This window comes from Rhincodon typus, chromosome 28 (assembly GCF_021869965.1).
Source record: "Rhincodon typus isolate 14 chromosome 28, sRhiTyp1.1, whole genome shotgun sequence".
Taxonomy (NCBI): domain Eukaryota; kingdom Metazoa; phylum Chordata; class Chondrichthyes; order Orectolobiformes; family Rhincodontidae; genus Rhincodon; species Rhincodon typus.
In genome coordinates, this window is record NC_063359.1 from 34562609 (window position 1) to 34580980 (window position 18372).

At 45.5% G+C, this 18372-nt stretch overlaps 1 protein-coding gene across 1 annotated transcript in view; it reads right to left on the reverse strand.

The window, feature by feature from the left end:
* slc27a4 (solute carrier family 27 member 4) overlaps positions 1–18372 on the reverse strand; it is a 50732-nt gene that overhangs the window by 24738 nt on the left and 7622 nt on the right. Inside the window, exon 2 of the mRNA XM_048613393.1 lies at positions 4581–4975. Coding sequence (XP_048469350.1) covers positions 4581–4975 — 395 coding nt within the window. The remainder of the gene's footprint in view (positions 1–4580; positions 4976–18372) is intronic.

Below are 18372 nucleotides of genomic sequence, written 5' to 3' on the forward strand. Positions count from 1 at the left end.
AGAGAGAGAGAGAGAGAGAGAGAGAAACAGAGAGAAACAGATAGAGAGAGAAACAGATAGAGAGATTTATCTCGGAGACTGATTGAAACGGATCAGATGAAACTACAATCCCTCTCTGCTGGCTGCAAGGAGCCTACTTGAAATGACTTTGCGGCACTCTCGGCCTAATTCCTCCAGGATTTGTTTCAATGTGACGGAACCAGCCAGAATAAACAGGAAGTAAAGGCTCAACCTCATACAGAGAGGCTGAAGGCGAACTGGAAAAGGAGACAGGCCATGCTGTGTTCATGCTGGGGTGCAGTGGTGTAGGAGTACGGGTACAATGAAAGCACTGGGAACGTTACCAGGCTAATGCAACAACCTGGACTCATGCATAATGTTTAAATACACAAGTTCAAAAAAAACACCAGACTGCCAGCTGGAGGAATTTAAATTCCTGGAATAAAATTCAAGTCTCATTAGTGGTTACAAAATGACCAGATTATCCTAACAAAAATATGGCTTACTTATGTTCTTTATGGAAGGAAATCAGTTGTCCTTATTTAGTCTTGTTTACAAGTGACTCCAGACCCACAGCAATGCCCCTTTGACCCAGGTGGCCATTTTAGAGAGCAGTTAGTCAGCTACAGGTAATGTTCTGGGGACCTCAGTTCGAATCCTGCCACAGCATATGGTGGCATTTGAATTCAATTTTTAAAAAAAATTCTGGAATTAAGAGTCTAATGATGACCATAAATCCTTTGTCAATTGATAGAAAAACCCATCCGATTCATTAACATCTTCTAGGGAAGAAAACTGCCATCCTTGCTTGGTCTGGCCTACATGTGACTCCAGATCGACAGCAGTGTGGTGCGCTCTGGGCAATTAGGGGATGGGCAATAAATGCTGGCCCAGCCAATGACACCCTCATCCCTGTGAATGAATTAAAACAAAAAAAAACAAGAAAAAAAATATCGGACAACATGGGTGATTTAGTGGTGGCATTAAATGGATGAAAAAATACCCAGTAGGTCACTGGCAATGGGGGAAAAAAAAAGCCATGTGTGACTTCACTTTGGATATTAAAAAAAAAATCAACAACCTTCACATTAATAATAAACCTTCACAATTCAAGAAACACCTAGACAAATACATGAATAAGAAGGACAAATAGAGGGATACAGATGCTGTAAGTGAAGACAGTTTTAGTGTGGAAGGGCAAAATGCATCAGTGCAGGCTTGGAGGGCCGAAGGGCCTGTTCCTGTGCTGTATCGTTCTTTGTTCTTAATCCAACCCTAACAACTGTCCCTTCTTCTGCAAACAGTTTTGTCTGATTTACTCTATCAAGACCATCTCTGATCTTGGACACACACTCTCCAATCTCCTCTTTGCCTTCTCTGCTCTGAGTATAGCCCCAGCTTCTGCAGTCTATCAGTGTAAGTGAAGGCCCTCATTTCTGCTGTCATTCTCTTGAGCCTTCCCTCACTCACAGCGAGGCCTTGACACCTTCCATTAAACGTGGTGCCTAGAACCAAAACCAACGTTCCAGCTGAGGCCTAACTAGTGTTCAATTGAGGTTAGAACGACTCAATTGGTATAACCACACAGTGAGAGTTAACAGACTTGAGAAACAGACCAGAGGATCCGAGCGGAGACAATTTTATGGAGGCTGACTGGCAGGGCTGCTGCACTTCAGCAAAGATCGTTACCGAGAATTTGCCCCTGGATGACTTTCCAGTGACCCCCGACTGGGTGAAAGCAGAGAAACAGCTTTACTAGACTAACAACCTAACGGTGCAAACTAATGCTCCTAAAATAGGAATTCAAATCCCACTGCAGCAGCTAAGGGATTTAAAATAAATTTTAATCAGCAAACCGGGAACACAATGCTAATCTCATTAATGATGAGCACAAAGCTATCGGACTGTTGTTAAAAAAAACCATCTTATTCACAAACGTCCTTGTGGGAAGGAAATCTGCCACCCTTTCCTAGCCTGGCCTATGTGACTCCAGACCCACAGTCAATGTGGTTGAGCCTTTACTATCCTAAAGTAGTCCAGCAAGCTCCAACTGGTGATAGAAGAATGCATTGTTGGGCAAGACCAACACCATATGGATGGCAGCAGTTCAAGACGGCAGCTCAATGCCACCATAGAAGTTAATTAGAGCATCACCTGTAATCAGCAACGCCCATATCTCAAGAATGAATAATTTAATAATTTTTTAAAAATAACACCCCTACCCTTCAGGCACCAAGGGAATTGAGAAGCACACCCTTTTGTAGTGGCATTCATAGACTTTTCGCTCTCTGGCTTTAATCACTGTTCCAGAAGGACTTTCTGACCTTTTTAATTTAGAAGGAATACTCTTCATTGAAATTAACAACAGCTTGCATTTATTTTGAAATTCAATTTCCATAAAACAATACTAATATTTGTACTTTAAACAAAACATTGGGCAACTATTGTGCTGAAAGATGTATAAAGTAAAATTTTAAAAGTCCAAAATGTAAACAAAACCTTACTCCTCACATGTCCTCTGGTGCATTCTCCAATGGCAACACATCTACCAGAGTCCATTTACCTATCAACACACTCTTCTTGTGCAGGATAAACTGTTGCTCCTTTTAAGATTTGGTATTGTTGCAGTTCGGTCTTGATGAGTGCAAGATGGAAAAATTCAAGGGTCAAGTCTCTTGCTTCAGCAATACTCAAGTTCTGTACTACTAAGCGACTACGGGAACTGACTGAAATTGCACTGTGCACGTTACGTGAAGGGTATTTCTGCAGATAAAAGCCATGAAACAAATATGCCGACCTTCACTGCACGGCTATTCAACTTGAGACAAGTCAACGCAGGGATTTGAAAACAGAGGAATTTAAAAGGGAGGCCTCAACAAAACACGAATTAACTTTTTGCAATCCTCTTTATTTTTGCAGGGTCTACCCTTCAATGACACTTGTCTGACTTAAAACCATGCAGGGCAGGAAACACTAGAGATCATCCTTCAACATGGTAGACCAGCAGATATCTGATATAAACATGAATAAGTGATGTTCACTGAAGCTCAAAAGCCACAGATGAAGCTGATAATTTTTCACCTTCGGCTCAGTGACCAAGTCACAAATTGATTAAGTAAAGCTACTCAGTTCCTTTTTACCAGTTTCAAGTCATGGTGATTCAGTTAAAAAAATGATCTTGATGCAACCATTAAAACAGCCAGCAACAACTTATATTTACAAAGCACCTTTAACATCGTGAATGACCTCAAGCCAACTCGGTGTCTGTTAAAGCAGAATATGACACCGAGCTGCACAAGGAGAAATTAGATCAGATGACTGAAAGCTTGGTCAAAGAGGTAGGTTTGAATCAACAGTCTTTAGGATGAAGGCAGGTTAGAGAGGTGGAGAAGTGTAGGGAGGGACTGTCAGAGTGTGGGGCCCAGGCAACTGAAGACACACCCACCAATGGTTGGCAATCAAATTGCAGATGGAACAAATGTTCAAAACCAGAGGAGTATCTCAGAGAGGTTTTCAAGAAGCAGGTATATACAGTTCTAAGGGCTGAATGGATAAAAGAGCTGTGGGGAGGGGGATGAATGTGGGAACAGGGGTCTGAGTTGGATGATCAGCCATGGTCATGCTGAGCAGTGCAGCTGGTCTACTCCTGTTTCTAGTTCCTTTGTTTCCAGGTGGTGGGGACTACAGGGCTGGGGAGACCGAGAGATTTGAAAACAAGGAGGAGAATGCTAAAGTAAGGATATTGCATGACAGGGAGCCAGTGTGCACAGGGGGGAGATGGGCAATAGGACCTGCTGTGAGTGAAGACACAGGCAGCAGAGTATTGCATGAGGTTGAGTCTACAGAGGGTAGAATGTCAGAACTGTCGACTCTGGGAGGTAGTGAGTGCATGAGTGAGGATTTCATGCAGATAAACAGAGATAGGGTAAAGTTGGATAATAATATGGTGGTGGGACTAAGTACTATTAATGATGACACAAATAGGAAGCTTCCTTTGGGTTCAAATATCACTCCAAGGGTAACCAATAACATCCTCTGAGCCTTATACATTTTGACAGTTCACACAGCCAAAGAACTGGGCTCAGGTTGCTGTATGCCATTTATATTTGTTCCTTCATTTTAGAAATTGGTCTCAGGTAAGACGCTTACACTAGAGACTGGCACAGGGGCTCAGTGGTTAGCACTGCTGCCTGATGGCGCCAGGGACCTGGGTTTGATTTCACCTGCGGGTGACTGGCTGTGTGGAGTTTGCACATTCTCCCCGTGTCTGTGTGGGTTTCCTCCCACAGTCCAAAGATGTGCAGGTTAGAGTGGATTGGCCATGCTAAACTGTCCATAGAGTCCACGGATGTGTAGGTTAGGTGGGTTAGCCACAAGGAATGCAGAGCAATGGGGATAGACAGGATGCTTTCGCTCTCTGGCTTTAATCACTGTTCCAGGAGAACTTTCTGGCCTTTTTATTTAGAAGGGTCAGTGTGCAGACTTAATGGGCCGAATGGTCCCTTCCTGCTCTGTAAGGATTCCATAACAAGCCGTTTCCGGTTTTTCTTGCTTATTAATAAACATGGCCTTGCACTTACCAGCATTCAGTTCGCCCCCAAACACGATAGCCTTGGCTCTGGAGATGTTGATGCAGTGTGCCAGTGCGTCCATCCGCAGGTTGAAGTTAATCAGTGCCACCTCCACGCCAAGCTTGGCCATCCCCAACCACAGTCCCACATACTCGCTCCTGCTCTCCATGAACAGCGCCACCACATCGCCGGTGCGGAAGCCCTGCTGGCGGAAACAGTTGGCCACTCGGTTGGAGAACTGGTCCAGGTCCCGGAAGCTCCAGGCAACGCCGGTCCCCTCGAAGATGAGCGCAGTCTTGTCCGGGTGCCTCTGGACAACTTCGTGGAAGATTTTCGGAATCGTCTTGTTCAGTTTCAAGTTCCGCCTCACGTTGAGCTTGACTTTGAGGAGGACACCCGCGGCACTGTAGGAGGAGGCGGCAAAAACAAGAATCAGGAATTTTGAACACAGAGAGCAAACGAGAGAGCGAGCTGAAAGTTCACTCTGTACGTTGACCAACAAATACCCACAACCAGCTTACTCACTTCACGACTGCTCGGGTAACATTGCCCTGCACTATTGGCGCTGGTCTACTTTTCTCCTTGGGGTCATTGAAATCATTTAAAAAATTCACAGGACAAAACAGGCCATTCAGCCTGCTGTCTGTGCTGCTTGACAAAGAGTTACCCAGCCTAACCCCACCCTTCTGCAAAGCGTCAACACGGTGCTGTAAAAGGAAAATGGTGTTTGACAAATTTGGCAAGAGTTCTTTGAGGATGTAACAAGCAGGGTGGATAAGGGAAAACCAACAGACATAACATATTCAGACTTGCAAAAGGCTTTCAATGAGGTGCCAATTTACTGCAGAAGGCAAGAGCCCATGGTGCTGGGGCTCGATGTATTTGCAGGGTTAAAGGTGCTGGCTAACAACAGGAAACCGAGTTAGAACAAGTGGATTGATTCAGGTTGACAAACTCCAACTAGTAAAATGAAAGAAGTGCCACAAATCCAAAATAAAACCAGAGAATGCTGGAGAAACTCAGCAGGTCTGGTAGCATCTATGGAGACAGAAAGAGAGTTAACATTTCAAGTCTAATATAACTGTAATAAAATCATACCAGACATGAAATGTTAACTATTTCTCTCTCCACAGATGCTGCCAGACCTGCAGAGTTTCTCCAGCATTCTCTGGTTTATTTATGTATAACTAGCAGACGGAGTATTCAGTGCTGGGGCCTCCACGATATATGATCGATGTTAATGATCTGGATTAAAGTACAGGCTGAACTGTGGCCAAAATTGGTGATGGTACAAGGACAAGTAGGAAGGCAAGTGGTGATGAAGATACAAGGAGTCCACAGAGAGCTGTTGATTGGTTAAGGGAGTGGAAAAAGAATTGGTCAAATGGACTATTATGTGGAAACATCCAAGATTTTCCACTTTGGTTGTTGGAAAGGTAGACCATTACAAATTGACAGGTTAGAGTTATAAGAAAAGGCTGGGACCAGAGGAGGCTGAGGTGTGACCTTATTAGACGTTTATAAAATCACGAGGGGCATAGATAAGGTGATTAGCAAAGGTCTTTTCCCTAGGGTGGGGGAGTTTAAAACTAGGGAGCATATTTTTAAACATGAGAGGAGGAAGATTCAAAATGGACATGAGGGACAACTTTTATACATAAAGAGTGGTTCATGTGTGGAATGAACTTCCAAAGGAAGTGCTGAATGTGGGTAAAGTTATATTTAAAAGACATTTGGATGTGTACATGAATAAGAAATGTTTGGAGGGATATGGGTTTAACATGCGCAGGTAGGACTAGTTTAGTTTGGGATTATGGTTGACATGGACTAATGGACCAAAAAGTCTGCTTCCATGCTGTAGGACTCGATCAATAGAGAAAGACTACAGAATGCTGCAGGGTAAGTGGGATTTGCATACCCTTGCATGTGAATTACAAAGCATTAGCGTACAGGAAAAGGCAATAGAAGGCAAATGAAATTTACCAGAAGGATTAGAGTATAAAAGGAGGGATGTCTTGCCACAGGGCAGTGGTGACGCTGCACCTCCAGTACTGCGCCCTGTTTCTGTCTCTGTACTTCAGGAAAAACTTGCATTGGAAGCAGTTCAGACAAGTTTCACTGGGATAAAGAGGTTTGTCTTATAAAGGTAAAAGTTGGGCCTATACTCATTGGAGTTTAGTATTGAAACAGAGAAGATTCTGAGGGAGCTTCACAGGATAAATACTTGGTCTCATGGGGGTGATGTGGAACAAGGTAGAGCAGTTCAAATTAAGGGACCTTCCAGTTCCAAGGAATTTCTTCTCTCAGGGCAGGGTTTATCTTTGGAATGCTCTTCCCTAGAGAGTAGAGACAGGGTTGGGTTATTGAATGTCTTCAAGGCCGAGTTAAACAGGTTGTTGATCAACTAGGAAACCAAGAGATTATAGGGGCAACCAGGAAAGTGGAGTTAAGATCACAATCAGATCAGTCGTGATGTCAGCGAATGGCGGAACAGACCTGCGGGGCCCGATAGCCTACACCTTTGGTTTTGTACAATCTGTAGCCCTGCAGGGGACAGTTCTCCTCAATTGGACATTGACGTCCTTTCTGTCTTCCCCCTCCTTGTCAGGCAGTGGCTCCCCAATGACAGTGAAATGAAAAGTTCGCACTTTGACTTTATAATCCTTCAACTAATTTACTTTGAGTGTTTGACCTCTGGATTTTGATTCCTCTGCTAAGGTAAATCGGTGCCACTCCCCCCAGCCCCTTAATTTCTCCCGTCCAGGCCACTCAATTTTATTGGAATTAAAGTTTTAGGCAACAAAGTCACGACTTAGCCTCCTCCACTCATGTGGAAAAGAATAAAAACGTGTTCCTTTTGTGGGATGTGGACATCACTGGCAAGGCTGGCATTTATTCCCCAGCCCTGAAAGCCCTTGAACGGAGTGGTTGGCTCGGCCATTTCAGTGGAGAGCCGACAGCCAATCACAGAGCTGTGGTGTGGGTCAGGCCAGGCAAGAACAGTAGATTTCCTTGCTTCGAGGGCATTAGTGAGCTCAATGAATTTTTACAGTGAATCAATGATAAGTTAATGCTCACCAACACAGAGACGAGCTTGCATTTCCCAGAGATTTTTTTTTTATTAACCAGTTTCAAATTCCACCAGCTGTCATGGTGGGATTTGAACCTGGGTCTCGCAGTTATTTGTGTGTTGATTCTTATCGTGATCAAATGTAGAAAGTTAACAATCACATGTGATGACAAAACATCTACAAAACACAGGGTGGCGCAGTGGCTCAGAGGTTAGCGCTGCTGCCTCTCAGCACCAGGGACCTGGGTTTGATTCCACCCTCAGGCAACTGACTGTGTGGAGTTTGCACATTCTCCCCGTGTCTGCGTGTGGGTTTGCTCCAGTTTCCTCCCACAATCCAAAGATGTGCAGGCTGAGTGGATTAGCCATGAGAAATGCAGGGTAACAGGAATAGGGGGTGGGATGCTCTTTGGAGGCTCATGGCAGACCTGATGGGCTGAATGGCCTCTTTCCACACTGTAGGGATTCTATGATTATTAGGGCAGTCACACTACCACCACCTCCCACCTTCAAGCTTTTCTCATCACCTCCAGCCTTGGCAACACCCTTGTAAATTACTTCTGCACACTCTCCAATGTAAACGTACACAAAATTGCTGCTGGAGTCTAATTAGTGTTTACACAGTACCGGTACATCCTCCCAGTACACAGTACCAGTACATCCACCCTACTCACCATCTGTGCCTCAGCCAAAAGAATAGTTGTTATATGCCTTTTTAAACCATCTTAAAATCGAGCTGTCCCATTGAGGTTAACAGGACGCGCATACATATTCCTTTTCCTCCTGTCTTCTTTCTGATTCCCTGCAACCAGTTAACTGTGATACCATCGTGGGAAAGCAAAGTAACAAAGAAGAAGAAGAGGATGAAAGGAAAGCAAAGGTTTTAGAGGCCAAAAAGGGAGAGGGTGGGAGACAAAGGTACCGTCCAAGGAGCGAGGTGCGAAGGAAACAGTGAGACATCACATTGCACCGACCGAGCAAGACCGTGTAGGAGCAAATTACTGCAGATGCAGAATCTGTACGGAGAAGAAAAATGCTGGAGATCGCAGCGGGTCAGGCAGCTTCCACGGAGAGGGGGTGGGGAGGTAGGGGTGCGAGAGAGAGAAAGCTAACAACTTGAGTCTCGATGACTTTTCATCAGAGCTGGCTTAGCTTGCTCTCTCTCTCCACACAGATGCTGCCTGACCTGGTCCAGCATCTTTTACTTTCACAGTAACACCTCTTTCTCCAACATCAAGATGAAAGGTGTCAGCGGTCATCAATGGGAGATTTCTTTCCCTCAACTTGGCAGCTTCAGATGTTCCCATTCAGGAGAGGGATCATCAGACTCGAAATGTTGACCCTGCTCTCTCCCTCCACAATTACTGCCGAGTTCCTCCTGCAATATCCGCCACTGTTTCTCATACTCCCAGGTTAGATTACACTTTGGGTTAGAGAAGGGGTGATAACCCTTCCAATTTACCTTTCTAAAATCACCTTGTTCACTAGCTGCGGCTCAACTGATCTATTTCCATGCAAACGAAAAGCAAAGGAAAAAAAGAAAATCACACAGGCTGATGTGATGTTGTGCCAGATTGGTCACAAACAATTTACTCATTCCCAAGGAATTCCTCTGTCGTTGGCTTTATTAACAGAGGTGTTAACCTATGTGAAAAAACAACAGGGTAAATTTAGTTTCAAAGGTGTGACCAAATCCAAAGTTTCACGCCCTGTTTGATAGAGAGGAATACGGATCCATGACGAGGGCTTAAAGCCGGAGGAAGGGGAGGGTGTGAAAGCAGAGCTGAGAAACAAGGTTAAAAGCTAGAGTTGTAGTGGGAAACTTTAATTTGATATTTAATGACCCTCAACAAAGATTTATCCCAGTGAGTGCGAAAGAGAACAAAGAACAAAGAACAAAGAAAATTACAGCACAGGAACAGGCCCTTCGGCCCTCCAAGCTGCGCCGATCCAGATCCTCTGTCTAAACCTGTCGCCTATTTTCCAAGGATCTGTATCCCTCTACTTCCTGCCCATTCATGTATCTGTCTAGATACATCTTAAATGACGCTATCGTGCCCGCCTCTACCACCTCCGCTGGCAATGCGTTCCAGGCACCCACCACCCACTGCGTAAAGAACTTTCCACGCCTATCTCCCTTAAACTTTTCTCCTCTCACCTTGAAATCGTGACCCCGAGTAATTGAGTCCCCCACTCTGGGAAAAAGCTTCTTGCTATCCACCCTGTCTGTACCTCTCATGATTTTGTAGACCTCAATCAGGTCCCTCCTCAACCTCCATCTTTCTAATGTAAATAATCCTAATCTACTCAACCTCTCTTCATAGCTAGCGCCCTCCATACCAGGCAACATCCTGGTGAACCTCCTCTGCACCCTCTCCAAAGCATCCACATCCTTTTGGTAATGTGGCGACCAGAACTGTACGCAGTATTCCAAATGTGGTTGAACCAAAGTCCTATACAAGAAGGATGCATCATCTGTGGCTAATAAGGATGGCATTACATTGAAAGAAACACTGCAAATCTATGATGTAGATATTTCCCCAGGTTGGGGAGTCTAGAACTAGGCAGCGCAATTTGAAGATAATTGTAGTGCCATTTCAGACTGAGATGGGGAAGAAATCTTTTTACTCGCCGGGGTGGTGAAAGTTTGGAATTCTCTTCCCCAGAGGGCCGTGGCAGCTCAGTCTTTGAGTATATTTAAAGTCGCGGTTGATAGACTTGTGATTACCAGTGCTGGACAGGATTACGGGGATGGTGTGGGTAAAAGGCAGTGAAATGCTTGATCAGTCGTGATTATATTGAATGGGTGAGCAGACTCGACGGGCTGAATGGCCTACTCCTGTTCCTATGCCCAACTCATTCCCCGGGGCTGGTGGGGGAATGATTTTATAAAGGAGGAGGTTTGGATAGGTCAGGTGTACTTAACTTGAATTTTAGAAAAATGAAGGCGATCCTTTTGAAACATTGAAAGATCCTGAGAGGGCTGGGCAGGGTGGATATCGTGAGGGTGGAGATAAAAGGGACATTGTATTCTTAAAACAAGGTTTCTGTTTTTATGACAGAAATCTTTTCACTCGGAGGGTTGTGGGAATATGGAGTTCTCTTCCCCAGAAGGTACCAGAGATCAGGTCTCGAGATTTATTCAAGGCCAAGTTGATAAGCAACAGAGTCCAGGGTTACAGCTGGAAGGGGTGAGGGGATGCGAATAGGAAAATGGAACTGAGATCACAACCAAGATCAGTCACAGTCTAAGAATAAACAGTCAGCAATTCAGGACTGAGGCAAGGAAGAATTTCTTCACTCAGAGTTGTGAAGCTGTGGAATTAAGAGCTTTCCAAGCTAGAGTTTTATAATCCAAAAAATTCTGCTTGGAACTAAAGAGTAGTCTGTGGTTTTGTCATATTTCTGATGTCAATACAGAACTCCTGCCCCAGCTGTGAAGGGGTTAAGTCTTCCCATTCCTCTTGGCTGTCACTAGTTTAAGAATTCCAAAAACTCAGGCAGAAACAGAAGGTTTCTCCTTGCTGACCAAAGGCCAACATTTTCCTACAGTTAAATGGAAAACTTTACTGCCCAATTATCCTGCCTGAACAGACTATCGTTGTAATAAAAAGTGTGCCAGCTGTGGATCAATTGGTTGAACACCCGTCATGGAGTCATAATGTTCAAGTTTAACGTCCAAAGCCTGTCTATCATCTACAAGGCACAAGTCAGGAGTGTGATGGAATACTCCCCACTTGCCTGGATGGGTGCAGCTCCAACAACACTCAGGAAGCTTGACACCATCCAGGATTAAACAGGCCACACATTCGCAAACATCCACTCTCTCCAACTCTGAAGTTCAGTACACCCTGCTGTTACTATCTACAAGATGCACTGCAGAAATTCACCAAAGATCCTCAGTCAGCACCTTCTAAATCCACGATCACTTCCATCTAGAAGGACAAGGGCAGCAGATACATGGGAACACCACCACCTCCAAGTTCCCCTCGAAGTCACTCACTATCCTGACTTCAAAACATATTGCAGTTACTTCAGCGTCGCTGGGTCAAAATCCTGGAATTCCCTCCCTAATGGCATTGTGGGTCAACCCACAGCAGGTGGACTGCAGCAGTTCAAGAAGGCAGCTCATCACCTTCTCAAGGGCAACTAGGGACGGGCAATAAATGCTGGCCCAGCCAGCGACACCCATGTCCCACAAATCATGAGGGGCATGGATAGGGTAAATAGCCATGGATTTTCCCCAGGGTGGGGGAGTCCAAAACTAGAGGGGAATGGGTTTAAGGTGAGAGGGGAAAGATTTAAAAGGGACCTAAGGGGCAACTTTTTCACACAGAGGGTGGTGCGTGTATGGAATGAGCTGCCAGAGGATGTGGTGGAGGCTGGTACAGTTACAGCATTTAAAAGGCATCTGGATGGGTATATGAATAGGAAGGGTTTAAGAGGGATATGGGCCAAATGCTGGCCATTGGGACTAGATTTATTTAGGTTATCTGATCGGCATGGATAAGTTGGACCGAAGAGTCTGTTTCTGTGCTGTACGGCTCTGACTCTAAGTGAATAAAATGAAAAAAAACTTCCACTGCAGGTCTTGAGCACAAAAGCAAGCCCTAACAATCCAGTGCAGTGTTGAGGAGTATTGCACTGTTGGCAGCACTTTCTTTCAGATTAGATCCGCTGCTCAGAAAAAGACAATATCCCGGGTCATTGTTTCAAGTGTAAGGTGGTCTGTTCCTCTTCAGTATTTACCCCCCAATCAACATCACAAAACAAAATACAGACTTATTGTGCCATTATCACATTGTTTACTGAGCACAGCATGCTCCAGCAACTTGTTGTCACTTTTCCTGCATTATTGCAGGGATTATACTTCAAAAAGTACTTGATTGGCTCTAAAGTACTCAGAGATGCCTAGTGGGCATGAAGGGCACTACATAAATGCATACATTTCTTTCTTTAAAGAGCAGGTTTCTTTTCCCAAGGTCAGGGGATTTCAAGACTAGGAGCATATTTTTAAGGTGAGAGGAGAAAGATTTAAAAAGGACATCAGGGCAATTTTTTTTTTTTTTACACAGAGTGGTTCATACGTGTAACAAACTTCCACAGGAAGTGGTGGACACAGGTACTGTAAGAACATTTAAAAGACAATTGGATAAGTTCATGAATAGGAAGGGTTTGGAGGGACGTGAGCCAAGTGCAGGCAGGTGGGACTAGTTTAGTTTGGGATTATGGTTGGCATGGTCAAGTTGGACCGAAGGGTCTGTTTCCATGCTGTACGACACTATAGTGTATAAAACGGCTTTATATTTGCTTTAATTTGAAGACATCAAGCTCTGATCTGGTGTCTACACTTGTGTAAAACACTTACCCCTTTGTCAGATTATTAAATATTTTAGTCCCGCTCTCTGCAAAATCTTTAGTTCCAGGGATTCGGTAGGGTTCAGGAAAGGACAGCATCGGCCATAAATGTGGGTTTTGTTTTGAGTCAGATTTATAGGAAGGAGCAAAGGTTTCAAATTTAAAGACTGGGTCAGATGCCTGGTTTGTGGAGGAGTTGGGGTGGAGGACACTGGCGAGTGAAAGGAGGGAAAACAGCTGCATGCTGCTTGATCTGTGGGTCAGATTCAGTATCCTCTGTCTCAGAGCCGTGCTGCAATCTATTGTAGACTGATGATTGCCTCTCACAATCGCTAACTGTGAAGGTTCAGTGTGAAACGGGTTTGGGCAGTGTCAGCCCGGACTGGAGTGTATCCCTAATGCAGCAACAAAGACCCATTTTGGGAAATGGTGCGGAAAAGGATAAAGATCATGTGCTGAGGAAGTTGTTCCTCTGGGCCAGGTCATTGGGATACAGTAAAGGAAACGTTGGTTTGTCACAGCTTTCCTGTCTTGTGCCTGAGCTAATTGCTAAGCATTGAAGAGGTTCATTAGCAATGAGGTCGTGAACGGGAAGAGGAAGAGGAAACCACAGTGAGGCAGCAACATTTCAGAATCCTCTCTCCCAGCAATTCCACCTCCCAATGTGTTCAACCCTAATTCCACATTTTGCAATTAAAATGGAGAGAATGACATTAGAGACGAGTGAACATCCTCCAACTGCACAACTTCTGCACCATGTTGTCTAGTCCGGAAGGAGCAGTGTGTACCGGTAAAAGGAAGCACTGAAACCACACAGTACACCTTCTACAACAGCACCTGCCAAACCCTTGACCACTACAACTTCAATAGACAACAGCAGATACTCAGGTACACCAGCCCCTCCAAGTTCCCCTCCAAGCCCCACACAATCCTGACTTGGAAATATATCGCCATTCTTCACGGTCACTGGATCAAATCCCCCGGAGCTCCCTTTCTGACAGCACTGAGGGTGCCCCCACACTAACCTCAGGGACAGCAGCGGTCCCAGGAAGTGGCTCTCGAGAGTATTGCAGCACTGGGCAATTAATGTTGACCCAGCCAGAGACGTGCACGTCCCATGGAAGACTTCCACCCACCCCCCAAGAAATTCATAAGGGCCCCTTGTCTTGGAAGATAGTGGTGTAGTGGTAATGTCATTAGCTTAGTTATCCAGAGGTCCAGGTAAACGTTCTTGGGACAGAGGTTCAAATCCCACCATGACAGTTGGTAGAATTTAGATATAGTTCATAAAATCTTGAATACAACACAAAGCCCAGTGATGGTGACCATACCAACCATCATGGATTGTAGCAAACAGACCATCCGGTTCACTGAAGTCCTGAGGGAAGGAAACTGCCATCCTTACCTGGTCTGGCCTACATGTGACGCCAGACCCATAATAACGTGGCCGACTCTTAACCGATTCCTGAATTGCTGGGGCCACCTCAATCAGTTCAAGGGAAATTAGGGATGGACAACAGATGCTAACTTTCTTAGCATCCCATAAAAGAAACGGAGCTTTGGAGAAACACAAACTAGAATACAATGGTTGCCGTGCACACGTGCATCAAAATAGCAAGTGAGGAAACGCTTCCCCAAATCAGTAGAGAATCTGCCAGTGTCAAAGACGGCCAATCAGCCCATCACTTCTGTGCTAGCTCCTTGAAACAGCTCTCCAATTTGTCCCAGATTGTAATGAGGTCAGCCAGGTGATAGGAGTTCCCTGATTGGACCATGTTAACAGCCCCAATCAGGGAGCCCTGGCTGACAGATATGTAAACAGGAGTGTCACAGGTTCTGTTCACTCAGAGAGCTGGGTCACTGTCAAGGACTGCCCATGTGCAAATAGAGGGTGACTTAGTGATGGGATACCAGCCTCTGTGCAGTTATTTCACACAGCTTTTCCTCATCACCCAGCAACATTTTGCCTTTTCATGTATAAGCTGAATATGGTTTAATCAAACCAGCCAACTGTATTTCTGAGCTGCCACTGACCTCCAACTCCATAACGTGGGTAAAGCTGTAACCAATATCAAAACACAAAGTGGGAATTGTGTTAATGATGGGAAAGCTGGTAACCACTCAGAAAACATGTGGATGCGATGACTAATTGATCTTAGGCACATACCAAGCAAATATCCTTGTGTAAAATGAATAACTGCTGATGACATATTAAAATAGACTTGGCCCAGTGCAGGGCTGTCTGATACAAGTCAGGAAGGTTTCAAGTTCAATCCATGGTCTAAGCAGAGTTGGCCAAATTTACCTATATGTCAATAAAGGTCACAATCATTTGTACTCCCGTCCTGTCTCAATGTGACCCAGTCACTGGTATAAGGGATACTTCTTTACAATCCTCAGCCACAAACATCCTTCTGTCATTCCTGATTCCTTAAAATCATGAGCAGGCGAGGTCGAGTAGACAGGGAGAAACAGTTCCCACTTGTTAAAAAGGAACAAGGGTGTACAGATTTAAACGTTATTTACAAGAAGCAAGGCTAAGATGAAGAAAGAAAACACATTTTTTGCTGAACAGGTCATTAGGTGATGGAATGCACTGCCTGGAAATGTGATGGAGGCTGGTCCAATTTGAGGATTGGACAAGTATTTGGATAAAAATAATCTGCAATGGTATTGGGGGGGGGTGAATTACAGATTACCTAGTGCCAATGATGCCCCTTTTGAAGAGCTAGTGCAGACAAAATGTAATAAACAGCCTCCCTTCTGTGCTGTAAGACTTCTGTGACTCTGACTGGTAGTTAGTGCGTAACTGGGCACTCTCCAAGAGATCATTAGGGACTGGTTTGACACTGTCTCAGAAGTGACTCAGTGCCGCATGTGAACAGCATTGATCATAACCTTTACAGCCAGTGCTATCCACTTAATCTCACAAAAGCCCATCTGTAATTCCAGCAGTGTTGGTGCACCAGGGGAGGTTTGTGGAAGGATGTGGTGGGGAATCATTCAGCATTCCCTACCCATCATTATCATCCCGTTCCCCCTGCTTAACACCGACCCCCACTTGGGCACTGGCCAAATTCAGGGTCCTATTCGACTGCTGTAGCCATCACAATTGAACCAGCAGATACACTGGCAAAGGCCCACAGGTGGTTACCTGGGCAAGGTATCAGAAGGTAAACAGTGACCATGGGACCTTCAACAGGAGGAGAAAACCTTACTGCAACAACTGGCATTTATGCGGCACTCTGGAGTAAACTTGTCCTTATGTGCTTCATAGAAACAGGAATACAGAGTACTGGGCTAATGGTAAGATTCTTGGTAGTGTGGATGAGCAGAAAGATCTCGGTGTCCATGTGCATAGATCACTGAAAGTTGCCACCCAGGTTGATAGCGTTGTTAAGAAGGCGTACGGTGTGTTAGGTTTTATTGGTGGAGGGATTGAGTTTCGGAGCCATGAGGTCATGTTGCAGCTGTACAAAACTCTGGTGTGGCCGCACTTGGAGTATTGCGTACAGTTCTGGTCACCGCATTATAGGAAGGATGTGGAAGCATTGGAAAGGGTGCAGAGGAGATTTACCAGGATGTTGCCTGGTATGGAGGGAAGGTCTTATGAGGAAAGGCTGAGGGTTTTGAGGCTGTTTTCGTTAGAGAGAAGAAGGTTAAGAGGTGACTTGATAGAGACATACAAGATGATCAGAGGATTAGATAGAGTGGACAGTGGGAGCCTTTTTCCTCGGATGGTGATGGCTAGCACGAGGGGACATAGCTTTAAATTGAGGGGTGATAGATATAAGACAGATGTCAGAGGTAGGTTCTTTACTCAGAGAGTAGTAAGGGCGTGGAATGCCCTGCCTGCAAAAATAGTAGACTCGCCCACTTTAAGGGCATTTAAATGGTCATTGGATAAACATATGGATGATAATGGAATAGTTTAGGTTAGATGGGCTTCAGATTGGTTTCACAGGTCGGCGCAACATCGAGGGCCGAAGGGCCTGTACTGCGCTGTAATGTTCTATGTTCTATGTTCACCAGATAAATATTGACATGGAGACAAAGCAGGTTATATTGTGATCGATAACAAGCCACTGTATCAAAATGGAGACTTTAAGAAGAACCTTAGAGGAGGAACAAGAATTGAGAATTCCAAAGGTTCAGAGCCACACAGCCACAAGCAGTGCAAGTGAGGGATGCTCAAAAACTAGAGGGGAATACAGGGCTCCAGGGGGTTTTGGGGGAGTCGGGGTAGGGATGGGTGAGACCAAGGAGGTACTCCAACAGGAGGGTGAGCATTTTTTAAAAAATGCTGCACTGATGGACACAGAGATGAGCAGTGGACAGGACTTGAGTTCAGATATGGCACGAAGTTTGATTAAGTTAAAGATAGTAGGAACTGCAGATGCTGGAGAATCTGAGACAACAAGGTGCAGGGCTGGATGAACACAGCAGGCCAAGCAGCATCATAGGAGCAGAGAGGCTGACGTTTCGGGCCTAGACCCTTCATCAGAAAAGGAGGAGGGGAAGGGGGTTCTGAAATAAATAGGGAGAGAGTGGGAGGCGGATAGAAGATGGATAGAGGAGAGGATAGGTGGAGAGGAAACAGACAGGTCGAAGAGGCGGGGATGGAGCCAGTAAAGGTGAGTGTAGGTAGGGAGTTAGGAAGGGGATAGGTCAGTCCAGGGAGGACGGACAGGTCAAGGGGGCGGGATGAGGTTGGTCGGTAGGAGATGGAGGTGCGGCTTGAGGTGGGAGGAGGGGATAGGTGGGAGGAAGAACAGGTTAGGGAGGCAGGGACGAGCTGGACTGGTTTTGGGATGCGGTGGGGGGAGGGGAGATTTTGAAACTTGTGAAATCCACATTGATACCATTGGGCTGCAGGGTTCCCAAGCGGAATATGAGTTGCTGTTCCTGCAACCTTCGGGTGGCATCGTTGTGGCACTGCAGGAGGCCCAGGATGGACATGTCGTCTGAGGAATGGGAGGGGGAGTTGAAATGGTTCGCGACTGGGAGGTGCAGTTGTTTGTTGCGAACCGAGCGTAAGTGTTCTGCAAAGCGGTCCCCGAGTCTCCGCTTGGTTTCCCCGATGTAGAGGAAGCCACACCGGGTACAGCGGATGCAGTATACCACATTGGCAGATGTGCAGGTGAACATCTGCTTGATGTGGAAAGTCTTCTTGGGGCCTGGGATGGGGGTGAGGGAGGAGGTATGGGGGCAGGTGTAGCACTTCCTGCGGTTGCAGGGAAAAGTGCCGGGTGTGGTGGAGCTGGAGGGGAGTGTGGAGCGGACAAGGGAGTCACGGAGAGAGTTGTCCCTCCGGAAAGCAGATAAGGGTGGGGAGGGAAAGATGTCTTTGGTGGTGGGGTCGGATTGCAGATG